We start from the raw sequence: 27,189 nt of genomic DNA, 5'->3' as shown, positions 1-27,189 counted from the left end.
TTCCATATGGTGTAATGTTATGTCTCTTGATCACTGTCAACTTCAACTGGTCTGCTTGACCGTCAAGCATCGTCCATCGAGAAATCTCCAACATGAAACTTCGCAAACCACTTTCGACATTTTTGATCAGTCACAGCACCTTCTCCAAACACTCCACAAATCTTTTTTTGCGTTGCAGTGTCATTTTTACCTTTCTTGAAATAATAAGTATAATATGTTGAAAATGTTGCTTTTTTCCTTACATCTTCAGGATTAAGATAGCTATGCAAAAATTCACCAATTTTGATATTTAAAAAAAAATACACGCTGACATGACAGCTGTCACCATACAGTCTTAACAAAATTGTTTCAAATGAAGTTAAAGACAACTGAGCACTACTAAAGCCATCTTACCAAAAACACCAAACAGACTTTTTGGCCAACTCAGTAATTATTTTCTCATGTGTATTATTTATTAAATGTATTCCAAATTATTTTGGTGGAGCCAGCCTTTTCCTAATTTTGAAAAATATAAGATTTACCATTTTAACCACATAGTTCAGTGGCATTAAGTACATTCACATGTTACGCAATCATCACTACCATCTGTCCCCCAATTTTTTTTAATTATCTCAGACTAAAACTCTGTGAAGATGGCTGAGCACTGAAGAATTGATGCTTTTGAACTGTGGTGTTGGAGAAGACTCTTGAAAGTCCCTTGGACTGCAAGGAGATCCAATTTTTTTTAATTATCTCAGACTAAAACTCTGTGAAGATGGCTGAGCACTGAAGAATTGATGCTTTTGAACTGTGGTGTTGGAGAAGACTCTTGAAAGTTCCTTGGACTGCAAGGAGATCCAACCAGTCCATTCTGAAGGCGATCAGCCCTGGGATTTCTTTGGAAGGAATGATGCTAAAGCTGAAACTCCAGTACTTTGGCCACCTCATGCGAAGAGTTGACTCATTGGAAAAGACTCTGATGCTGGGAGGGATTGAGGGCAGGAAGAGAAGGGGACAGCAGAGGATGAGATGGCTGGATGGCATCACTGACTCGATGGACGTGAATCTGAGTGAACTCCGGGAGTTGGTGATGGACAGGGAGGCCTGGCGTGCTGCAATTCATGGGGTCGCAATGAGTTGGACACGACTGAGCGACTGAACTGAACTGAAAACTCTGTAGCACATTAAGCAATAACTCCATGTTTCTTCTTCCCCTAGCCCCTGGTAACCCATTAATATACTTTCTATCTCTATAAATTTGTCTATGTACCTCATTCAAGTGGATTCACAATATTTGTTCTTTTGTAACAAGCTTTTCTTTTAAAACATTTTCACTGGTGTTAGTTTGTGTGACTGGATGATTTGTGTAATATACAGTAATATATTAAAGCTAATTCAAACATTATCTACCATAATACAGTGGTCATGAGTATACTTTCCAGTTGTTATTTAGTCATTGATAGTTTGAAATCCCAATTTTATTAGTTTTGTTCTAGGGGAAATAGACTCTGAGACAGAGATTTCATGTACCTGTGAGGCAGTGATGGCAGGAGAATTGGGTAGGGGGTGGGAAATAAGATGCCATGATATCAGAGCAAGGGCATTAGTCTGTGTGGGCTTTGGAACTAGACCATGTGAGTTTGCGTGTTGACTCTACCACTTATGGCAGGGGTGGGGGTAGGTACTTTGTCTTCTTTTGCCATTTGCAAGATAGGATGGGAACAAAATTTCCTCCATAGGGTTGTTGTGAGAAATGAAGTGACATTAAACTAGTACTGGATCGGCATATAGCAGCTGCTCAGCAACTCCTGCTACCGCTGCCACTCTGTTACTGTTACTTAGATGGGTGACTAAAGGATCAGGAATCTCAGCCATCCAGTCAGAACTGTGGGAACAAGGGTGCTCCATAGTATCCCAAGGCAGGGTTACACTGCAGCTTGCTACCACATTAGGTCATTCTCTGTCCTGTATCTTTTAAACAAAATTCTGCATAAACTTGTCTCATCTTACTTTTTAATATGCTGTGTGCTTAGTACTCAGTTGTGTCCGACTCTCTGCAACCTCATGGACTATAGCCCACCAGATTCCGTAGTCTATCTGTGGGGATTCTCCAGGCAAGAATACTGGAGTGGATTGCCATGCCCTCCTCCAGGGGATCTTCCCAGCCCAGGGATCGAACCCAGGTCTCCCTCATTGCAGGTGGATTCTTGACCATCTGAATGTTTTTAAAAGTAGGGTTTTTATATGAAGACCTTATAACTGATATTTGTTAAAAAGCAAGAGTACAGGCTAAAACTTTTCTAACCATAAATTATTTTAGATGTAATTATTTATATAACTTGAGTTTTTTAGGTTCTTCTTCTTTTTTTTTTTTTTTTTTAGATCTGGAATAGTACCCTGTTAGTATTTGTGAAGGAGTTCTGGAACTAAAGAGTTCTACAACCAGGCAGGATAAACATTCTGTTGCATCCTAGAGAGGCTCCTTAAAGTTTCTCAGCTCTCAGATCAGATCACCTGCTCCCCCTGGCTTTCTCTTTCAATTCTTTTCTAGAATTGGAATCTAGAAAGGGCTGACATTCTTGTTAAAGAGATATCTTGATGTAAGTGACATTATTAAGTGAACTTCATTTATAATGGCTTTCTGTTTTGGTGGTTTAGTCACTAAGTCGTGCCTGACTCTTGCCCACCAGGGTCCTCTGTCCATGGGATTTCCCAGGCAAGAATACTGGAGTGGATTGCAATTTTCCTTCTCCAGGGAGTTTTCCTGACCCAGGGATGGAACCCGGATCTCCTGCATTGCAGGCAAATTCTTTACTGATGACCTGCCAGGGAAGCCCAGTGGTTTTCTGTAAGCACCTTTAATAATATATTCACTCAGCACCTATGAGATGCTGAAGATTCTGTGAGCGAGCAGTGTTCCCTGTCTCATGGAAGAAGCATGTGAACACCAAGAATCAAAGTCTACTCAGCTACAGACTATTGAATATACCATACAAAGTGCTATGAGGAGAACTTAAAAGGCTCACTATACATGGGGAGTGGAAAGGAGGCATGATGGTGAGTTTTGAGCAGTTTAATATAGTAACTGAGGAAAACGAGGGTGCATGAGATAGAGTAAAAGCAAGGAGACATGAAAGAGCCAGTCACGTGTTTAAGGAGCTGTGCGTGGTTAACTTGCATGAGGTGGGAAATGGTAGGAGGCAGCCTTAGTGGTGCATTAAACTCAGGGTGTCTCCTGGTGATGTAATGGAAGGAAGGAAGATGGTCAGATTATTGTTTAAGAAAGCTAACTCCAGAGGCCTTAGGGAAGATGAATGAGTAATAGAAAATAAGGCTTCCAAATGTAATTTGGCCCAAGACAACAGTGATTGGGTTCACCCCAGAAGTTTGGGCACTTGAGGCAACTTGTTGACTTTCACTGTTTTTAGAGCACTTTACAACCTATGAAGAAGCTCTTAAAATGATGGTGCCTTTGAGAGTTGATAAATAATTCTGCCAAAAAGTATGAAGACAAGACAAAAAATTGGGCCTTAGGACTTGAGGCTAGAGGAGTATGGCCTTTACTTTACTGATTATGTTGCAGTTGACCAGGGGTGTCTTCAGACTTTGGATGATTCACTTGTCTACATATGTTCAGTCACTTCAGTCATGTCCAACTCTTTTGTGACCCCATGGACTGTAGCCCACCAGGCGCCTCTGTCCAAGGGATTCTGCAGGCAAGAATACTGGAGTGGGTTGCCATTTATGAGCCCTTAGAATAATATGCCCTTTGTTTTCTTGGAAAGGGAGTATAAGCAAATAGACAACTGTTGTCCCAGAACACCATTTTAGTACTTTTAAAATGCTGCCCTTTAAATGCTGAACTTCTGCTAGAATGGATGGTTGGGGAGTGGGGTGTTGGGATGGGAGTGGCAGGGAATGGGCCACCGTTCCTGCCTTGGCTGCATCATATAAGGCCATATCTCCAGAGAGCCCAGACCAGGACAAGGCTAATAAGCACAATGAGATGATGAGTCTGGTTTGGGAGGAGCCCTACCTAGTATGGTGACTGGATTATGAGCCTGTCTCCAAGTCAGATTTGATACAGGAAGCTGTAAATTCTCTCCTCTTTTATTAATAGATCTGAGTCTCCTTCCGTCACACAGGGCTGGGACATCTTTACTATCTGTATTATCTTTAACTGTACTTAAAAAAACCTGGGTAGAATTCAGATGTCAAGAGGTAAAATCTGACTTTAATGATTGAGGACTGTTCTGGCCTGAAAGCTTGGGAGAGTTAAAATGTTTTTCCAACAAACTCATAGAAAAAGAGATCAGATTTTGGTTACCAGAGGTGGGGAGTAGGGGGAGAGGGAATTGGATAAAGGCAGTAAGTCCTAGGGATGTACATAATTAGCACTTGTTTTTGTCGTCCAGTCACTAAGTCGTGTCCAACCCTTTGTGAACCCATGGGCTGCAGCCTGCCAGACTTCCCTGTCCTTTACTATCTCCCGAAATTTGCTCAGACTTGTGTCTATGGAGTCAGTGATGCCATTCAACCATCTCATCCTCTGTTGCCCCCTTCTCCTTTTGCCTTCAGTCTTTCCCAGCATCATGGTCTTTTCCAATGAGTCAGCTCTTCACATCAGGTGGCCAAAGTATTAGAGCTTTAGCAGCAGTCCTTCCGATGAATATTCATGGTTGATTTCTTTTAGAATTGACTGGTTCCATCTCCTTGCTGTCCAAGGGATTCTCAGGAGTCTTCTCCAGCACCACAATTCAAAAGCATCAATTCTTTGGCACTTAACCTTCTTTATGGTCCAACTCTCACATCTATACATGACTACGAGAAAAATCATAGCTTTGACTATACAGACCTTTGTTGGCAAAGTGATGTCTCTGCTTTTGAATATGCTGTCTAGGTTTGTGGTAGCTTTTCTTCCAAGGAGAAAGTGTCTTTTGACTTCATGGCTGCGGTCACTGTCCGCAACGATTTTAGAGTGCAACAAAATAGAATCTGCCACTGTTTCCATTTTTTTCCCCATCTATTTGCCATGAAGTAATGGGGCTGAATGTCATGATCTTAGTTTTTTGAATGTTGAGTTTTAAGCCAGCTTTTTCACTCTCCTCTTTCACCTTCATCAAGAGGCTCTTTAGTTCCTCTTCACTTTATACCATTAGGGTGGTGTTATCTGCATATCTGAGGTTGTTGATATTTCTCCTGGTAGTCTTGGTTCCAGCTTATGACTCATCCAGCCCAGCATTTCGCATGATATACTCTGCATATAAGTTAAATAAGCATGGTTACAATATACAGCCTTGACGTACTCCTTTCCCAATTTGAAACCAATCCGTTACACCATATCTGGTTCTAACTATTGCTTATAAGTAGTGCTGCTGCTGCTAAGTCTCTTTAGTCGTGTCCGACTCTGTGTGACCCCAGAGACGGCAGCACACCAGGCTCCCCTATCCCTGGGATTCTCCAGGCAAGAACACTGGAGTGGGTTGCCATTTCCTTCTCCAGTGCATGAAAGTGAAAAGTGAAAGTGAAGTCGTTCAGTCATGTCTGACTCTTTGCGACCCCATGGACTGCAGCCCACCAGGCTCCTCCATCCATGGGATTTTCCAGGCAAGAGTACTGGAGTGGGGTGCCAACACCTTCTCCGATAAGTAGCACTACCGTATGTTAAAAACAAAAGAGAGGAAATTCTAAGTGTTCTCATGCAAGAAAAGAATTTTTTCTGTATATTTAATTTTGTGTCCGTATAAATCATGGATGTTCCCTAAACTTACTGTGATAATTGTTTTATGATGTAAGTCAGATCATCATCCTGTACACCTGAAACTTTCTGTTTCTGTGAATTTCACTGCTCTGATAGAAGTGAAATCATACCATATTTGTCCTTTTGTGACTGACTTATTCACTTAGTTTAATGTCTTCAAGATTCATCCCTACATTGTAACATATGTTTCCTTACTTTTTAAGGCTAAAAATATTTCATTGTATACATATGCCATGTCTTGCTTATCCATTCATCTGTCAGAGGACATTTGGTTGCTTCTACACTTTAGCTATTGTGACTAATGCTGTTAAGAACATGGATATTCTTTTGACCATATACCCGGAAGTGGAATTGCTGGATCATATGGTAATTCTGTTTTTTGTGGAACTGCCATACTGTTTTCCACAGCAGCTACATCATTTTTACTTTTCTACCAATGCTGGCCAATACTTATTATGTTCTAGGACCTTTTATAATAATAGCCATCCTGATAAGTGTGAGATTGCTCCTCATTTTATAGTGGCTATTTTAAATTGATACGGGGTCCTCTTGCACAAATTGCAGTATATTTTGAATATTTACCCTATTTCTTATATTACCTCTTCTGTCCTTGATGTTTGTTACAGTCTTCTGTAGGACTCTGGTTGAACTTTGCTCTGGAGCACTGAGGGGACTGTAATGTGCTTACAGTAGGGTAATGGCATTATGAATATGTTAAGAATTCTTATCTTTTAGTGATACATACTGAAGTAACTACAGTTGAAATGATATCTCTCAGATTTGCCTTAATATATGCAATGGGTATAGACCGTGGTTCTCAGTTCAGGGTGACTTTTCCCCTAGAAAACACTTGGCAACATCTGAAGGTGACTTCTGGGCTTCCCCTGGTGGCTGTGTTGTTAAAGAGTCCACCTGCCCGTGTTCCACCCCTGGGTCAGGAAGGTTCCTTGGAGAAGGAAATGGCAACCCACTCCAGTATTCTTGCCTGGAAAATCCCATGGACAGAGGAGCCTGGCAGGCTACAGTCCATGGGATCCCAAAGAGTAGGACACGACTTAGCAACTAAACCACAGAAGCTGATTTTGGTCATCACAATTAAGGGTTTTCTACTGGCATCTAGTAGCTAGAGACCAGAAATGTTGTTAAACATCCTGTGGTGCACACGACAACCCCCTACAACGGAGAATTAGTTATCCCACAGTGTTAATTAGTGTGCAGCTAAGAAACCCAGACCTGGTAAAGATGAAAAAACTGGCATGTGATGATACTGTTGAAGTGAAATTATAAGTGCATAGGGATCTAGTGTAGTGTTCTCTTTTCCCCTGAGGGAGTTTGAAAGTTTTCCATATAAGGTATAAAATATATATGCAACTTCTATTTATTTATATATATTTAATAAAGGAGCCATCAGCATACTTCCTGTCTGTATAGAGCATTGTTTTTCCAACTGAATCAGGGTTAGATACCACAGCCTGTCTGTATACAAGCTGTGGTTGGTGAGCCTTTGGTTAAATACCCTGCTACCTCAGAGCCTACTTTTATCCCTAGTCCTGGTTGACTCTGAGTTTGAGGTGTTTCTCGGTCCAGGCTGGGAGAGCTAGTACTACCTGTCTACTGGAGTTTCTTTAGCTCTCATCTCTTTAGCAGTCTAATTCCTTCTGCGTTGTCTTCCACAAGTCCCTCAAAGTTGCTGGTCTACTGATGTCACTCTATTTCTTCTGTCATTTCAGTGTCCTTTTGGGAAGAGAAAAAAATAAAACTATGGATTTTGCCCACTATCTTGAGCCAGATGTCTTCTAATTACCTTCTTTTAATACCTGATATACAGCCCTCTGTGATTGGCATTGAACTGAGACATAATATGGTGATAAATCATTAATTCTTTTACTCATTCACTCGGTATAGTCCATCTAGTATTTGTTCAGCACCCAGTATGTGTGAAATTCTGTGCTAGGTGTTAAGTATATGGTGAGAAGCAAAGCAAGTATATAGTCCTTGCCTTTGTAGAATTTAGGGTATAAAGGAGGGATACTCATAATCAACTTTACTCAAATAAATACAGAATGTGAGGGGTATTTTCAAAGGAAATAACAGTATTCTGTGCAAAAAAAAAAAATAGCTAATATTGACTGTGTACGTAATTGTGTGCAAATTACTGTGCCGAGAACTTTATGTGGATAATCTCATTTAATCTTTAGAATAACTGATTTTAGAGATAGGGAAACTAAGACCTACCTGATTTAATGTTGAGTCAGAAAAGAGCTCTCTGGAAAAAAGTAATACTTGAAATGAGAACTGAATGACTAGGAGTTCAGTTCAGTTCAGTCACTCAGTTGTGTCTGACTCTTTGCGACCTCATGGACTGCAGTACACCAGGCCTCCCTGTCCATCACCAACTCCCAGAATTTACTCAGACTCATGTCCATTGAGTTGGTGATGCCATCATCTCAGGCTTTGTCGTCCCCTTCTCCCACCTTCAATCTTTCCCAGCGTCAGGGTCTTTTCAAATGACTAGGAGTTAGCCAGGTAAAGAATGGAGGGAGGCTAAATACAGCAGAAGGAATAGGGTTCAAAGGCCCAAGGAAAGAGCAAATCCAGCATGGAAGGCTACCAGTGACTGAAGTTTAGTGAGCAAGGAAAGAATGGAGGAGACAGAAAAAGCAGGGGCTAATTGGGGGAGGTTATTACTGTCAAGGTAAGGATATTAGATTTCAGTCTAAAGGTCCTGGGAAACCTTGAAAGGTTTTACGTAAGTGGAGACTATGATCTGATTTGCTTTCTTCAAGATCACTGTCCCTGCTTTGTGGAAAGTGGACTGGCAAGTGATAGCAGCTTACTGTGATTCAGATAAGAAAGGACAGAGATTTAGACTAGAGTGATAGAAACAGAAGGGAAAAAAGGCAGACAAATTTGAGATGTTGGTTTTAGTACCAAGACATTACTTGCAGGGACTTCCCTGGTGATCCAGTGGTTTAGAATCTGTCTTGCGGTGCAAAGGACGGAGGTTCAATCCCTAGTCAGGGAACGAAGATCCCGCATGCCACAGAGCAACTAAGCCCAAGCCCCACAACTAAGACGCAACACAGCCCAATAAATAAATAAGATGAGAGACTTTTTTTTTTAATAAATAAAATACTACTTGCAGCTGAGTTGCATATAGAAGATAAGCATAAGGAAGAAATTAAGGGAATTCTTACAATTCTTAGGTGAGCAGTAGGGTGGATGGATGGCAGTGCTAACTACTGAGTTACTGGTGAAGGAAATTTTTTTTAATGCAGGAGGGTGGCATTGCCTGTGAAATTTAAAGTAAGGTAAGATAGTTTCAGAAAAGTTTAAAGAAAAGTCTGACCAAGCAGTGCAAATGTGGAAATTGCTAGCATATAACTTGAGCTTCCAGCCTGGTCTGATCAACTGGATGAATATTGAGAAGAGTGCCAAGGACAAAGCCCTGAGTAAATCAGACATTTAAAGTTCTGTGTGAGAAAAGGAACAACTGATGAGGAAAAATATGAAGCAGCCAAGGGACAGAAAGAAGAATATTTTCTTGTGGAAACTGAAGAGAAGAAAGTTCTTCAAAGAGGAGGGAGGAGTCAGCCAGTTTGAACGCTCATTTTAATATGAGATTCACATACCAGGGTATGTTTGAAAACTGCCATCAACAAAGAAGCTTGGTATAATATTTCCCATCTTTTTAAAAACAGACAAACTTTCCATCTTGCCTCTGCCTCCAGCTGCTGCTTTTCTCTGCATCTCTTGATGATGCAAGTCCTCATCTCAGATAAGGAATCGGTGTCTCACTGTCTTCTTTCCAACTTTATTTCATTCCATTTGGGCTTTCTCAATAACTTAACTGAAACCACTCTTTTGAAAAGGTTACCAATAACTGCCCTCTTGTCGAATCAAGTTTCACTTCCCTGTTTTCATCCTACTTAATCTGTGTATAGTATTCGATTGAGTTGATTACTCCCACTGTCTTGAAAAACTCTTCTTGGCTTTCATGACACCACATTCTCCTGGGTTATCTCCTACCTTAAGACTGCTACTTACAAGTTAGTTTGCCTACCTGATCTTTTTAAGAATGTAAATCTACTTATATATCTTCCCTGTTCAAACTCACCAATCACATAGTGTTTCTCATCACATTCAGAATTAAATCCACACTCATTACCATAGCGTACAAAGTCTTCTCGTTCCTGCCCACCTCTCCAGCCACATCTTGTACCAAAACTGGTCTTTGTGCTCTTCCTTGAACCCACCAAACTATTAAGGACTCTTATGCTCACTAGTCCCTGGGCCTAGAAAACTCTTTGCACAGACCTTTTTGTGATACACTTCTTCACATTATTTACACCTTTGCTCAGTGTAACTGAGAATTCCGTGGATTGAGGAGCTTGGTAGGCTACAGTCCATGGGGTCGCAAAGAGTTGGACATGACTGAGCGACTTCACTTCAGTGTAATTACTTCAGACCTTCCCAGACTACTCTAACATAGCTAGCCACTGCCCTCTCCCAAAGCCCATCAACTCTGTATCCCCTTACCCTTCTTTTCATCATGTATCTTATCTCTGAAATTGTTTATGATCAGTTTTCTCCTTCTTCCCCCAGAATGTCAGCTCTCTGTCAGTTGTCTGTTTAATCACTGTTCCATTCACTGGGAATAGAGTGTGGGTCCATAAATTTTTTTTGGATGAATGCTAATAAGAGGTTGAATCAGATGAGGGTGGGAATGTTTCCGTTGGATTTGGCAATATGCCATTTGTTGGTGTCCTTCATGAGGAATTTAAAGGGTGCACTCAGAGTAGGTGTCAGCAAACTAGAGTATGGAGTACCCAGAGGTAAGAGGTTAGAGAAGACAACTGTTTTATAAGATAACTGTGAAGAGAGACATGGGACTGGCTATTGGTGATAGGAAGAAGGTCAGTGAGGTCAAGAAGACAGATACTTGAGGTGACAGTAACAGATGTAATACAGACCACATGTGACAGGATTGACTTTTACGTGGAGGGATCTGCTGCAGAGGGCAGAAAGTGACGCTGCTGGAAAGGGTGGAAAATGGTGAAGATAGTTACAAATTCATACTGGTTGTATAGTTTGTGGCAGGGGCATGAAAGTGCAGGAGGAGGGTGAGGCTCATTATGGGGTAGAAAGGAAGCCAGGCCCTGTGGAATGGAGGGCAGAGTTGCTGTATCTCCTCCAGGCCAGATGTTGCTGTAGTTGGGGTCCTGGTGGAAAGAGGTAGAAAAGGATGACTGTGGAAAGAGGCAGAAAAGAGTAACCAGCAGTTTTAGACACACAGTCCTTAAAGATCCAATAATGTCTCCTTGCTCCTGGAACAGTGTTCTCTGTTCCAGGAAACTGTTTGCATTTATGATAGGAAAATTGTCCTTTTTCCTTTCTCTCCCATCTTCATGGAACCCACTGAGTCTGGGAGAAAGTACACTGTTGGGCCTACACCCCAGCTTGCCATCAGGATTGGATGTGTTCATGCTTTCAAACATTTGAGTATTTCTTACATGCTGAGCACTGGTTTTGTCTTAGGCTCTGTAGCAATGAAAGAAGCAGTCTCTGCCTTCAAAGAACTTTCATTCTAATATAAGGAAACGGAGAATAAACATATGTATGATAAGTCAGGTTGGGTGGGCATGTCACCCTAGGCCTTTACCTTCCTCTTCACCCAGTAGCCCTGGGCTGGCACTCTTCTCATTTCTCCCTCTCCTCCTCCCCATGCCCAACCATCTGTCAATACATAAGCATTTGGAAGAGCTGTTCTTCCTCATCTGAGTGTTTCCCTGAGCAGGGGACTCAAGCCTTCCATTACCTACAGTGGTTAACAACATGTTTTGTTCTCTTGATTTCAGATGAGACGCCAATTATTGCAGTGATGGTGGCCCTGTCCTCTCTGCTAGTGATCGTGTTTATTATCATAGTTTTGTACATGTTAAGGTGAGCATACTGATGCTTCTGCATTCTTGTGGACTCTGTTTCAGTACCCCAGGTTCTCGATAAGCCCACAAGTCCAAAAGACAGTAGGATAAGGACAATGAATAGGATAGAGGGAATGACTTACGGTAGCTTTCCTAAGATTGAAATTCTGCTTAGAAATGTTGTTAAAATTTTATATTGTCTTAACACCCAGCCCCTTTCTTTGGCTTCCATCTGTCCCAAGTCCAGTCCCTCAACTCCAATTCATCCTAAAGCCCAGGACTGTGGTTTAGAGGTTGAGGGAAGATGCCACAGTCTGTTGTTACTGATCGGCATTTTAAGGTCTTCAGATCTAGCCCTATTGAAACAACCCCTGATAGTGCCCCAGTGGAGATTATGTGTTCAGTTAAGGTCTACTTTATTTCTGGTTGGGTCTTTGATTCCAAACTCTTCTAGGGCCCCTGACTCGGCGTGCTGGACTGAACCATGTAAGCAACAGGGTTCCTGTTCCTGACTTTCTTCAAGGGTCTTCTAGATACTACTCAAACAGGGAGCAAAAGCCAGGAAGGGAAACCAAAGGAAGGGAAGTGGGAGGTACATTTGTTCTTTTCCTACTGGAGTCACTGCCTTGACTGAGTTTAACTCTGCCCTTATTTTTGGCTTAAGCTGCTCTGGACTCCCTCTGTTCTTCTGTATGGATAAAGAGAGGGGAACCTCGTACACCCCTATAGTTTGTCTTATGTCTCCTATCTTTCTGCAGGAGACTTGTGGCCAGACCTGTTCCACCAAGTCTGAAGCTCTGAGTTTCTCTCATTACACCCAGAAAGCATCAGGATTTTTGTTTGATACTCTATCTCCCTCCACTTTATTATACCCGTATATCCTACTCAGTGTCTCTATCTAGTGTGGCTGTGATTTGCAGCAAATCCTGAAACTGTGCAAAGGAGCCATTTCAGTGAGAACATACTGTGAGGGGTCCCCAGGGTTGAATTCTAGTGTGCTTAAGCAAGAGCACACTGAGGTGCTCAGTCTCCGCTGAAGCTGCTTCAGTGTGTAAAGGCTGAATTGATAAGTGGCACTGCAAACCAGGGATTAGTCTCTCTTCCATGCTTAGTGTTTCACTGTGAACATTTTCTCATTAGGTTTAAGAAATACAAGCAAGCTGGGAGCCATTCCAATTCTTTCCGCTTATCCAATGGCCGCACTGAGGATGTGGGTAAGACACCCCTGAATGACATGGGGGACTTTCATGGAGAAGAAAAATCAAGAAAATAAGAGTTTCCCCATCCTAAAAGAAAAAAGAATTGAGAGCAGCACTAGTGTTTGGACGCCTGGCCCATGAGCTAGAGCCCATAATTTGGTCTCCAGAGAAGGGCTATGTCCCAAAGGCACCTGACCAACCTTCACCCTTATGCACTGCAGAACCCCAGAGCGTACCACTTCTGGCCAGGTCCCCAAGCACCAACAGGAAGTATCCGCCCCTGCCTGTGGACAAGCTGGAAGAGGAGATTAACCGGAGAATGGCTGATGACAATAAGCTCTTCAGAGAGGAATTCAACGTGAGTTCTTTGCTGAGGCTGGTGTATCAGCAGGGAGAAAGGCAGACCTACGGTCAAGCCTTTTGAATGATGGGGTAGAAAACAGGTTTCTAATGGGTTAAGAGGTGAGGAGTTTTTACCAAGTTCATCTGACTTCTTTCCTATGTGATTATGGACAGGAAATGAAAAAGAAATTGCCTTGCCTCCCTCATCTACCCATCTATCCATTCATTCATCATTTCATCTGTTACTTTTGTTTACTTATCCAGAATCTAATATATGTGAGGTGCCAGGGGTTTGCGAGGGGAGCAAAAGCAGATAGTCCCTGCATTCAGGGAACTTGGTATGTAAGTTCAAACAGCAGTATAGAACATGAAGAACTGGAGGGACATGAAGAACTGGTGCTGAGGCATGGAAACCTATATTAGGAGGTGGCCTTTAGAGTCTAGGGCCGAGGGGTCCCAGTAGACAATAGGAGGAAGTCATTATGGAAAATGAGGACCATGGCAGATTGCAGGGCACAGGCCTCATCTTGGGTAGTGTTTACATTTGTATGTTTTATAAATCCCTCAAGAAAACAGACCATGTTTGTGAATCTACCAGTTGCTGATCCCAGTCCACTAATTCAGAATTTACTTTAAAAAAAATGATGCTTTAATTGAGACCCAGTCATAGGCAAGGGCATTGGGGAAAGGCAGATGGGGAACATTCCAGGTACTGGGAATATCAGAATCAATCTGTCAGTAGTGACAGTAGGTGAGGGAAGGCACATTCAAAGAATGATAAAAGCTGCGAGTGGCTGAAAGGCAGAGACTTGAGGGAAATGAAAATGTAGAAGACTGAGCCAGACTGTAGATCCTGTAGACTGTCATGAGAGAGGTGGAAAGCCACAGACCAGCCAGGTTTGTATTTTGAAAAAAATGACTCAGCCTGGTGGTTAGGGAATAGCCAGGATAGAAAAGAAAATGGGGAGACCAGGATAGAAACCGAAAATACAGTTAGGGGCTGCAGCAGTTAGACCAGAGGTGCTGGTCTGACTGATGTAAAGTGGTAATGATTAGGGAGAGGGGAGTGGATTTGAGGACACAAGAACAGTTCCATACTTGGCTAATTCATCAACCTGGGCTTTGCTGAATTCTCAGTCTCGTTCATACCTTTCCACTCAGCCGTGTGTCAGCCCTGTTTCTTAGCCTGGGTCCCCTCATGATGCCAAAATGGCTGCCCAGGGAATTCCCTGGTGGTCCAATGATTAGGACACTGCATGTTCTATGCTGGGTGCCTGGGTTCAGTCCTTGGTTGGGGAACTAAGATCCCATAAACCATGCATCATGCCCCCACCCCAAAAGTAATGGCTGCCCTAGTTGTAGGCACAAATGGAGGTTAACAGGTCCAGGGGGAAAAGGGTGACTGTTTCTTCCTGTGTGTTTCCTTTTATTAGTGAGGAAAACTTTCCCAAAAGCTTCTGGGGACTTACCTGGTCACATATTCTTTCACAAACTAGTCATAGACAAGGGAGAAATAGACTTACTGCACCTGGTGGAGACCAATCCAGATTATTCCTCTGTCATGTAGAAGACGAGTGGATAACCCATAGAATGGGAGCTCTTGTAGCAAGGAGGAATGATTATTGGGGTATTTGCTCCACCACTGAAGGGCTTGGAGTGGAGAGTGATGTGGTTAGATTTACAGTCTGATATGTACAGTAGCTAGTACAGTCACTAGCTACAATTTAGAGAATAGATGGGAGGGAAGCAAGAGGTGAAGCAGAAGACCATTTACCAGGGAAGAGTTAAGTAATAATTTGGACCCCTTTTTCTGGCTGTTAGAAGAACACTACCATTTAATACTCTTTATTGATTAAGAACATTTCACCTTATCCCACAAGATAGCACCCTAGCCTCAACACTATAGCTAGGTCTCCAGTAGGCATTCTGTTGTTTTGTAAGTGTAAGCTACTTCTGAGTAATGAGTATGTGACCTTGTAGCCATATTTTTTCTGTGAAATGAATTCTTTGTTTGGAGATAATTCCTTTAGATCCCATAACAAATATCCGGGTAGAGGTGGTGTTCCTAAGAGGCACAGTAGGCAAATTCAGATAGGTATTGTGACAGCCAACTGCTGTGCTACCGTGGCCACATATGTGCAGTTGCGGTGGTGAGGGAAAGAGCTGATCAGCGTCTCTTGGCTTCTTACGGTGAGTGCCATCTGGTGAGCATACACAGGGAGCGTGATACATATTTCCTGTCTTTCTTGTCCCAGTTATCTACTACCCAGGGGTCAGCTTAGATCTTGACATCCAGTGAAGTGAATAGTGTGATACCTTGCTTGAAGTTCTGTTCACCAGATGAATTTCTCTTTTACTCAGAGTGATACCTAAGTAGATTATCCCATAGCAGTCTACCTCCAGAATGGGCTAGCATGACTCACGGAGCCATTTGTACACTAGGCTGGACTTTTTTCTCCCTTAGTCATCAGGAAGTCAGTGGAATCTACTGAAGGAGTGGGTGTGTGGCATGTGTTCTGTACACATCCATTTCAGCTGAATTCTGGACATGTCCCAGTTTATAAGCCTACAGACTTACATAATACTAAGTTTGGGCTTCCCAGGTGCCTCAGTGGTAAAGAATCTGCCTGCCAATGCAGGAGACGTGGGTTCGATCTCTGAATCAGGAAGATCCCGTGGAGAAGGAAATGGCAACCCACTCCAGTGTTCTTTTTTTATTTTGCTTTATTTACCAGTGTCAGGTCTTGGTTGCAGCATGCGGAATGTTTGATTTTCTTTGTAGCATGCAGGATCTTTTTAGCTGTGGCATGGGAACTCTTAGTTGTGGCATGTGGGATCTCGTCCCCTGACCAGGATCAAACCCAGGCCCCCTGCATTGGGAGTGTGGAATCTTAGCCACTGAACTTCCAGGGAAGTCCCCCCACTCCAGTATTCTTGCCTGGAAAATCCCATGGACAGAGGAGCTTGGTGGGCTACAGTCCAAGGGGTTGCGAAAGAATCAGACACAACTGAGCAACGCTAAGTTTATAATGAGCAGTTAAGGTCATGGACATCTAGTGTCCCATGGCCAGGCTTACATCATTACCAGAGCCCAGTGCTAAACTAGAAGCATGATGTTGCTGACAGGATAATGATCTTTTCCCCAGAGTCTAAGGTTATTTCATTACAGTTCTCCTGCTCAGCTTTAATCAGAGACACTTAGGGCCCCCCAAACCTCCCAGAATTCATTTCTCTGCCCTCGATCAGCTAGAGAGCCTTCTCTTTTCAGATCACTCAACAGATGAGTCAGAGCAGGACACCAGCATGAGATAGGTGTTGTCTCCAAAATCTGTAATGGCCCAGCAGGCATCACTCCTCCTCCTTCAGGTGGGCAGAGGTTGGGGGCACAGGGGTAAGGAGTAGCAACTTGTTCTTTACGGTAGACGGTGACGTGCTGTGGGCCTTTGACTTTAAGAAAATTTGGCCTAGGTGGCAAGCCACTATATTTTTGTTTATATGTCTATCATGTACATCTAAGACACATAATATCCTGTTCTTCAAGTCCTGTTACTTTCTTGTTATCAGCATAGTTATCAGGGTGGTATCCTGTGAAACTAAGACAAAACCCCAATGAACCAGATCACAGCAGAGAGAGGTCAAGATGATTTATCACTGAAGCTGCTCCTGCCGTGAGGAAGGGAAACTGCGCCATGTAGTCTTTGTGCATCGTAAAGGGAAAAATAAGTACACTTGCCATATTAATAGTGAAATTCCAGGTACCGGCGGTTATATTCATCTTTAGGAAGGCGAGCGCATGTGGAAAAGCAGCTGCAGATCTGCAGCTCCACATGATTTGTGTATGCTATATACTGACATTCCTAAAAACTGTCATCTCATCTATTTGGTAACTTATATGGGGAGTAGTAGGAAGCAGCAGAATAGTTAATACTAGTAGTTACTGAGCACTTGCTTCATGCCATCAGTAAACACACACATGTAAATTGGGTTATCTCATTGTTACCCACAACTTTTAAGTCTCCTGTAGCAGTTAGGATATCTGTGACTTGCCTGGGATTTAGCCTTTTGATAAAGGGAGATTATTACTCCAGCAGCTTGCATTTGTTCTGGAGGTGATAGTGTGGCCTCTGAAGCTTTTTTCATCTCACTAAGATCAAGAATCCTATTTTGATGTCAGTTCCTTCTTCTAAAAGATTCAGGTGCTTTCCTCACCAATGTGCACCCTCTATTAAGGCATGCGTTTTAGGTCCCATCAAGGACATGATGAAGATATCAGTAAGAAGGTTGAACCTGTTGAATCCCTATAACACTGATCACCCCTACTTTGTCCCAAGGGCTTTCTGGCTTTTCATTGAACCCAGCTTTCAGTCCAGGTTCCAACTGGCCACTCCACCACTAGAATTGTGGCCAGTTTCCTAAGCAGGTACACTAACTGCAGAAGTTCAGTTAACCATGCCATAACTAGAAATCTGGCCCTATTCAAAAATTAGGATTAGATCCCTCCTTGATCTAACATTCTCAAAATCTATATCAACAGTTATTCCTATGTTTTTTGATGATCCAACTCAGTGAATTCTTGCAATTTCTTCTGGGTGTTAGTTCTTTGCTTTTCTACCTTCTTTATGTATATTTCCTCCAGATTGTGTTATACTTGCATCCTGATTATCCATGAGCAATGGGAGCTGGGTGGTGGGGCAGTTTTCATCATGAAAGCAGGATGCAGTGAAAAGCACAAGAGAGATTTTTAGAAGTTGGTTTTCTCCAACTGTTCTGTTTCATTTTTGCATCATTTCAATTATCTCGCTTGATAACTTAAGAGATAATTTTCTCACTAGATAATTGAAAGCCTTGTCTTTCACATGACCAACCAAGAAAAAATGTGAATTCCATTGGCGTTAACATTTAGTAATCAGCAAAGTTCTGAAACCTTAACTTTTGGTTCAGCAAAATACATAGCACAGTCAAAGAAGGGCCCTGAGTTTTATGGTGTCTTTGGAGATGAATATTTGATGTTGGAGCTGGTCTTTTTCTTGTTTTATTGTCTAAAATTGTTAGAAATAATTCTGTTACTTGGTTTCAGTGTCTCTTGTCTCCTTTTAATTGGGACTCCCCTCTCCCTAAATTCCTTTACCATCAGCTAGAACACGTCCCACGTGATCGCAAGCCAGTAACTGAAGTAACTGTTGTAGAGTCATGAGGTATAAGTGGCTCGCTCTTTCCCATAATGAAAATTGACTAACAGTTCTTTCCCTTCATCTGAACTCAGTGATTAGGTTCACATCACCCACATTTCCCCCATCAGTCTCTCACCTACAACCCCACCCTCTGTTACTAACTGCTAAGTCAGTTTAGAGACAAGAGAAGTCATCTCAATTAAGCAAAAAATTAAAATCATCAATTGGGAAGATACTGGGGAACCTGGCAGAATCAAAAGATGAGATAGACAGCCAGACCCTGGACAGAGCGGATCCTATCTTGGTGGTTTTGGGCCCTCTAGGGAAGCCTCTGCTGCTTCCTGAGTTTCAAAATCCTAGAAGAGAGAATTTAGATGGCACAGTGTAGGTATGGTGTGACTGTGCTTGTATTGGTCAGCCCTGACAGGAAAGAGGAGAATAACCATAGGACAAACACCAGTTTGTGTCCACTGTCATAGAATAATATTCTTGTAATCATAGAGTGAGGAAGGCCTTTGTAAACAAAACACAAAATTCAGAAGCTAGAACAGAATAGATTGAAAGATAATAAATATATTAAAATGTTAAGTGTCTCAAAAATGACACCTTAAAAAAGTGGCCAACTGGAAGAAACTATTTGCCACAGGTAGACAAGAGAATTTTCCATAATGTACAGAGATTCTCCAAACCTATGAGAAAAAAGTAAACGTTTCAGAAGAAAAATTGGCAGTTCAGGGAAGAAAAGCAAATGGTCTATAAACATAGGAAAACAAATTCAGCTATATCTAGTAATCAGGAAATCCAGATTAAAACTAACCATTTTGGGGGGCCTGTTAGATTTGAAAATTTTCAAAGATCAGTATCAAGTATGGACAGAGGTATGGGGGTAAAGACAATCTCATACACAGGTAGGAGGAGTTTAAGTTGATAGAGTTATGGGAGGATAATTTGGCAGTATCAACCAAATTTCAAATGCTTATACTATCTGACCTAATTTATGAGATTCTAACAAGAAAAACCACACACATATTTTTACAAGGATGTTCATTATAGCATGACTTATAATAGCAAAGAAAATAAAATGAAAAGTATTCGTTAGATAGCCAAGTAGCTAAATGATTTCTCTCATCTATTATGAAATTATGTACTGTTGTTAAATGTCAACATAGAAAAATATGGGGAGAAAAAAAAATCACTATTTTGGTGACTTTACATGGTATAATCCCCTTTTAAAAATATATGTATGTCTGTGTGTGAGTGTATTAATGCTTTTATTTATTTTATTTTATTTTTTTAAGTCTGAAGAAACACTGTGAACTGTAATCAGTGGTTGCCTACAAGGATGGTTAGAAGATAAAGATGATAGGGAACTTCCACTTTCTGTTGAACTATTTGACTTTCTTTTACAGCAAGCATAGTTTTAGATAATATTTTTAAAAGCAGGCTTCAACATTAAAAAGTTTTTTTAATATAGTAAATAAAGCTATTCAAGCTTATTCACTTTAGCATAAATATCCATTATGCTTTAATGGATGTGTAGCATATAGAATAAAGAGTTATGTACCCAGAGTGAGCTGTGCCAAGAGTGTTGTGATTAGGTCTCTGTGAAAAGGAATAACATTAAAAGGGAATTTGTTTTAGAGAAAAACTGGACCGTGGAGGTGAACAGCTGAAGAAACAATAAGCATAGGGACAGCTGTTTTCAGATATCTGACAGTCCAGAGAGTGTGGCCTTTCATTTCTATGAAGCCCCACCACAGTTGAAAGTTATGGGTAATGGAACTTTGTCCTAAAGTTATAAGCTGGAACTTTTGTACAGACCAGCATTTGTCTCGGAAGAAAGTATTGAATTTTTTTTTTTAAAGCGAGTTTGAAAAGTCACTTATTGAGGTCCCTAAAGCATGTTTCAGGTTTAATAAATAGAATTTAGTTAGCTCCTGAGGTAAAAGGGATATGTGAGGAAAAGAACTGGAGGGGCAGTGAAGTGGTCAAAATCTGTGATTTGTGAAATGTGAACCACACCCCTCCCCCAACCCATTCAAGATCCTGCATTTTTAGAGACAGCTTAATTCTTGAATTTCCAAGTAAAGACACATTTATGTGCAATATGGTAACAGAACTGTGTGGCATCTGAATGAATCAGAAACAGAATAGCCTCTACATGGATGAGTTGTCTCCAAATAAATGAATCAGAGGCAAAGGCTACAGGAGTTGTCAGTAGCAGTCAGGAGCTTTGGAATTGGGGTTTCAGCAGGGAATTGGGGGTTCAGGATTTCCAAGGGACAGAGAATGCACCAACTGACCACTTGGGTTTTACAATAGTCAGTACAAGGGAAAAATGAAACAAATTGTGTATCGTAGGTGTTAAGTCCTTCTAAACCAAACTGTTCGAAGATAAAGGGAACTGCCTTGGAAGGTAGTAGGATCCCCATCACAGCAGAGTGTTCAGACACTAGTGAGGAGTCAGGGTGTTTGGAAGGGGATTCAAACTTAAAGTGAATGAGATTCGGTACTGTACTAGAGATATTAGCACAGTAAGGCAAGAAAAGAAATGAAAGATATGAAGGATTGGAAAGAAAGAGACAAATCAGTTTAGTTGTTTTCCCACAGAGGAAATTATTGTTCCAGAGAAATTCACAACACCAGATAAATTATTAGAATTAATGTTATTTTAACAAGGTTGATAGATACAAAAATAGTATAACAATTAATGCATTTCTATACATAAAACCACAATCAGGAAGTCTAATACTTTTTAAAAGATGTCATTTACAGTAACATCCAAAATGTGAAGTACCTAGGAATAAATTTAATAAAATATTTATAAAATATTTGGAGAAAATTATAAAAATGTTTGCAGGCATTAAAGAAAAAAGCCTTAATTAGTGAAAGAGATAAGATCAATGAATTAGAAGGCTCAATATTGTAAAGTTGTCAATTCTCCTCAAACTGATATATAGATTCAATGCAATTCCAATAAAAATCCCAACAGGTTTTTTGTGGAACTTGACAAGCTGATTCTAAAATATAAATGGAGGAGAAAAGATTCAAGAATAGCCAAGACATTCCTGAAGAAGAAGAACAAGGTGAGGAGACCTGCCTTACCAGATATAAAGAATTATTATAAAGTTTAGTAAGTAAGACAGTTTTATATTGGCACTGGAATAGATGGATTGACCAGCAGAAAAAATAGAGAACCCAGAAGCAGATTCGTGTGTAAAGGGAAACATATTGGTGACAAATGCTGTTGAGGTTTCACAGGGGGAAAGGAGGGTCCTTACATAAACAGTGCTCGGACAGCTGGGTGAACCCCATAGGGATAAATGAAACTGAGTTCTTGTCTCGTACCAAAAATCAATCCCAGTTGATGTAAACACTGAAATTTAAAGGACAAAATGTGGAGACAATAATGTAGGAAAATATATCATGATCTCACATAGGAAAGCATTCTTAAAATTTAAAATGTTTATAAAGGGAAAGATTGATCAACTTGACTACATTAAAATGCAGAACTTCTCTTTATAAACAAATAACATAAAATGAAAGGGCAGGCCACAAACTTGGGAAAAAAAATTCTTGTAACACTTATAGCATAATAGAATGAGTATCCAGAACACATAAAGAACTCCCTACAAATTAGTAAGAAACAGTCCAGTAGAAAATGGGGAAACACTCAACTAGGTTCTTCACAGAAAAAGAAAGACCAGTAAACTGGGAAAAGATGGTTAATAATAATCAGAGAAATGTAAATTAAACCTATATTGATGCATTTAAAGTCTGATAATAGCAAATGTTGATGAGGGTACATAACAGCTGGAACACTTTGATGGTGGGAGTGTGAATTGGGGTAACTACTTAGAGAAACTGGCCTCTTCTGGTAAGGTTACTCGTACTCAGACGTAAAACTCATGCATGTGCATGAGGAAACACAGTTAGTGCTGAAAGGAAATTGTTAACTGTAAACAGCCCAAATATTCATCAGTAGAACAGAAAAATAAATGTTGGTATGGACTAAAAATGAAGGACTACCAAGTAGTTAAAATGAATGAACTTCGGCTACATGGAACAACCTGAGTGAATCTTAAGAATGTAATGTTGGGCAAAAAAAGCAAGTCACCACTTTATAATCATTCCATTTATATAAGAAAAAATAGACTGAACAATAAAAAAATATATTTTTACAGATACAGAATGTTTGGGATACAAATAAAGCAAAGGGATAATTAGTACAAAATTCCAAATTTACTTGTGAGAGAAGGAAGAAGACATGATGAGGAAGGACCTAAAGAGAACATCTTTCTAAGTTAAATTGGGTGGAAGATATACTTTTTTAATAGATAAATGTAAAAATTGAAGAAAAAAAAATCTTAACTGACATTAAAAAAAAAAAAAAAGCCTTGCATCCAGTAAAGGCTGAAGCAAAGGATTAAATGGTCTTTGATGCCACCTTCTGTTGGTGGAGAATTTAGCATCTTAGAGCCTTCTGGTTTAGCTGCTTCTGTCCAGCTCTCCAGGCTCGGTTTGTCAGAGTAGAAACTGAAAGAAATAGGATTCCCCTTGTTTTCATCCTTGACCTCAGCTCTTTAATGTGACATTTTGCATCTAGCATGTATTCTCTAAAGGAAACCTTTTATTTTCTCTTGTTAAACAGTGGCTCCTGTTTCTTCCTAACTTTGCTTTCTGGAGCCTCAACCGACCTGGAGACCTGACTATTCTTCATCAAGACTTGGGGAGTTAGGGATGCCGACAGGACTCTGAGACGTGGTCATTGTCATTACTGACCTTGACGATTATTTTCGAGAATTTTGTTGTCTCTACATCTGTTCTATATCATTTTAGACAAGGGAAGTAAAAGTAATGCCTTATGATTAGTCGTGAAGGCTTTTAAAATCTTATCTCATCCTACCCTGCATCAAAGTGGAAACCTGTGGAAATCTAGCCTATCTTAGTGAAGAGAATGCAAACTGTGGGTGAACTGGGAAATTCCAGTCTTCCGGCCCAGGAAACTTTTTTCCCTTTTAATGTGTTGACACCACTGGGTCTCAATAAATTGCTTTTCTTAGGAAAATAACATGCAGGACCTCAAGGATTTTAACTGTGAATAGAAAATCTCTTGAGTAAGTGAAGGTAGATGGACTGTGAGACTTTGATGATTATTGTTATCTTGTGGTCTTTCACTTTAGTTTTTCCTAGCACTATACTGCTGGTTCCCAGGAAATATATTTGCTCCTTCATAAAAGTCTTGCTTCTCTCTGACAGAATTGATCCTTTTTAGGCTCACATTTCCTTAATGTAATCTTTATTATTATTATCCAAGCTAGAAACCTGCAAGCGTCTTTCATTCCTGTCTCTTTCTCTCCCGAACTTACCTTTTGTTCATTCCATCTCTAAATCTAGTAATTCTAACCATGTGATACATTGCAGATGTGACTATTTCCTTGCACTATCACCTTTCTACATTCTATACTTGCCTTCCTCCCAGCCCATTTTCCATGCAGCGTGATTCTTTAACATGTAGAATGAACTGCAATTTAAAAACTTTAAACGGTTTCTTCATGCACTTAAAGTAAAACTCAAACTTCCTATTAAAGGACCTACATGGAAATACATGATCTAACCTTGTTAAACTAAGCTTCTCCCACTTCCTCTTGCCATTCCCACCAACCACACTGTGCATAACACCCTCACTGACACTTTATTTCCCCACACAGACGAAGCATTCTCCTGCCTCTGGATCATCACACATGCTCTTCTCTGTGCCTGGAATACTTTTTTCCATACTCACCCTTCCTCATAGAGACCTACTCTCAGTCTGTACTGGGGTATTTCTTGGGCTTTTGATTCTTTCTCTAGTAATATTCTGTTCTTTCATTGCATATACCTTGGTATGTAACTTTATATTTGTTTTATTTAATATCCATCTTTCACCCACAAGTTTGCACTGTTCATGAGAGCAAGAGCTGTGTACATGATTGATTTATCACTGTTTGCTCTGTACCTAACCCCGTACCTAAGAGGTACACATTATATGTTTGTTGAAAGAGTGAATGAAAAGTAACACACAAACCATAATTTACTTAATTATTCCCCTACTGCTGAATACTAAGGTTGTTTTCAGTTTGGGGTCATTCTAAACAATGATAAAGTAAGTAATTTCAGCATTGAGATTTTTATTTAGACTAGAATCCAGAATTGTTAGGTCAAAGAGTATGAATATTTTTAAGGCTTGTAAAACATATTTCCAAATCACTTATCAGGAATGTTATCTAGGTTATAGTTTTAAACTATTTTCTTTTCTTTTTTTTTTTTTCTTTCTTAGTTTTGAATATATAGAACATAGAAGAAAACAGTTGAAATAATAAAATTTAGCTTCCTACTCCTATAAAACTAATTTATTGAATGCTTATTCTATGCCAGACATGAGATTATCTTATTTACTCCTTATGTAGCAGATATTATCCCAATTTTATGGGAAACTTTGCCCAATTTGCTCAAGTTTATGCAGTCCAGACTGTCTTATATCAAGCCATTTATACTTGTTCCATACCTCCCAGTGCCAGCTAATTTACATGGCTCCAAAACTGCTGCAGATTCCATGTCACATCATCCAAGTCCTCTGCTTCCTATCTACTGCATCCCCGTGAATGCCATCTCACCCACCAACCTTATCCACATGATGCTAGAGGCTGGGCTGCCATGCCTGCTTGTCAGGCCCCTAACCCAGCTAACCATCCAGACCCCTCCTGTGTGGTTTACTCTTGAAATGCATCTCAACTTTGCATGGTGGTCAGCATGGGTATAAATGGCCCATCCCTTCAGCTATGCCGCCCACTCCTATATACAGTAAGTGGTGGTGGGGGGGGGTGCCTTTTGATCGAGCATTGTAATGGGCCCCTAACCATATAGTAATCATGTAAAGAGCATGCTTATAGTAATGGAAAGGGCATTCAGCCCTCTGGACATTCGGACTCTTAAGTAGCTTAGGAGCTATTTAGAAAAGAGGTGCACTGTCTTTATTAGCCTGTAGCAATTCACATGGGCACATTTTTTCTCCCCAAGAAAAGGTAGAACTTGCTGCCAGGTCAGAGTATAGTGGAGTGGTTTGCGTGTCTGGTGCTTATCCCTATGAATAACTCCTGTAATTTCTCTTAACCTTTTAGGCTCTCCCTGCTTGTCCTATCCAGGCCACCTGTGAAGCTGCCTCCAAGGAGGAGAACAAGGAAAAAAATCGATACGTAAACATCTTGCCTTGTGAGTGTTTGTAGGGTTTCTTGGTATACAAACTGAAACTGCATCTGTAGCCGGGTTTTCTGAGGATAGAAGGAATCTGGTGATTGATCATGGGAAGACTAGTAATAAGAATAGAGTGAAAACTTTGGGTAATAAGAATACAGTGAGAGCGCCTTTATGGCTCCCCAGGCATCCCCAGGTGCTCATCAAGTCAGTTGGGGTACTTAACCAGGTTTTTTGTGGCAGACCTAAAGTTTCTAGGAGGTTAAAGAGAACAGTTTCACTAAGACCAGATAGAAAGTGGTTGTTGTGGAGTTTTTTGCTGCTTATTGCAAAGAAATTCTAATTTAGAGTTCTCTTCATAACTCCTTCCCAGACTTAGTCATTATGAATCTGTTTATCTGTAACTTAATGGACATTTTTCTAGGCTAGTGGCCTCCAGAATAGAATATGCATAATCCAGTTGGGATGCGAGAGCAAAATGTTTGAACTTTGCTTTATTTTTATAATTGCTTTTTAAAAAATTCATCCTTTTGGGTACATAATATAATTAGAGACCACTATACTAGTCATTTATAGATACTTTTGTCTTCTTGTGTATAAATGTGTATATATATATGTATTTTTAGTATAACTGGTATGCTGTATACATTGCTCTTATCTTGGAAAATTAGAGAAAGATAAATACTGTATGATTTCACTCATGTGAAATCTAAAAAACAAAACAAACACAAGCTCATAGATTCTGAGAACAGATTATTGGTTATTGGAGAGGAAGGGGGTTGAACGTGGGTGAAATGGATGAAGGGGAGGGGGTCTATTGCATGGTCATGGATGGTAGCTAGACTTGTGGTGGTAATCACTGTAATCATTACAGATGTTGACTTATAATGTTGTATACCTGAGACTATAATGTAAAGAAATGTAAGAATAAAGCAAAGCTAATATATAGTGGCAATTGTCAAGAAACAGGAATATTCACTTTCTTTTTTATCATCTGCTTACTATTCCATATTATGGTTGAGGTATGTTTGAATTTTTGCTGTTATAAATAATGCTGCAGTGACAACTTATACAGGTGTGTGTTCTACATCGTCACAACTGGCCTGCTTGCATTGGGACCAGGGAAAAATTAAATTGAATTTAATTGAAAAAAATTTTTTTTCTAGATGACCACTCTCGAGTCCATCTGACACCAGTTGAAGGAGTTCCAGATTCCGATTACATCAATGCTTCATTCATCAATGTAAGAAACTTGAGTTTTTCTCATTATTACCTTGACTGACCATTGGCTCTTTTCCAGCTGCATATAAGGAGGATTACTTGTCATTACAAGTTTTCCCTGAGGATAATTTTTTTAAGAGACTGAAAAAAAAATTTTTTTAAAGATCAAACAGATAGTTTAAAATGTATTCTTATGTTTACCTGTCATCATTACCAAAATTTTCCCACGCAGAAACCAGAATCTAAATGTATATATCACAGTAGGAGTCAGTGAATCCTTTATTGAGCTTATTTGGATAACTAAGAACAGAATCACACTTTGCCATCTACAGTAAAAGTAGGGAAACAGGACAAGGATA

At 40.4% G+C, this 27,189-nt stretch overlaps 1 protein-coding gene across 3 annotated transcripts in view; it reads left to right on the top strand.

Moving 5' to 3' along the window:
* PTPRA (protein tyrosine phosphatase receptor type A) overlaps positions 1-27,189 on the top strand; it is a 135,359-nt gene that overhangs the window by 80,770 nt on the left and 27,400 nt on the right. For all 3 annotated transcript variants that reach the window (XM_068987405.1, XM_068987403.1, XM_068987404.1), the window contains 5 exons: positions 11,599-11,683; positions 12,805-12,878; positions 13,085-13,221; positions 25,537-25,627; positions 26,776-26,852. In XM_068987405.1, the coding sequence (XP_068843506.1) occupies positions 11,599-11,683; positions 12,805-12,878; positions 13,085-13,221; positions 25,537-25,627; positions 26,776-26,852 (464 nt within the window). The remainder of the gene's footprint in view (positions 1-11,598; positions 11,684-12,804; positions 12,879-13,084; positions 13,222-25,536; positions 25,628-26,775; positions 26,853-27,189) is intronic.

This window comes from Capricornis sumatraensis, chromosome 15 (assembly GCF_032405125.1).
Source record: "Capricornis sumatraensis isolate serow.1 chromosome 15, serow.2, whole genome shotgun sequence".
Taxonomy (NCBI): Eukaryota; Metazoa; Chordata; class Mammalia; order Artiodactyla; family Bovidae; genus Capricornis; species Capricornis sumatraensis.
Note: the sequence above shows the minus strand (reverse complement) of the source record. Positions and strands in the feature narration are given on the sequence as shown.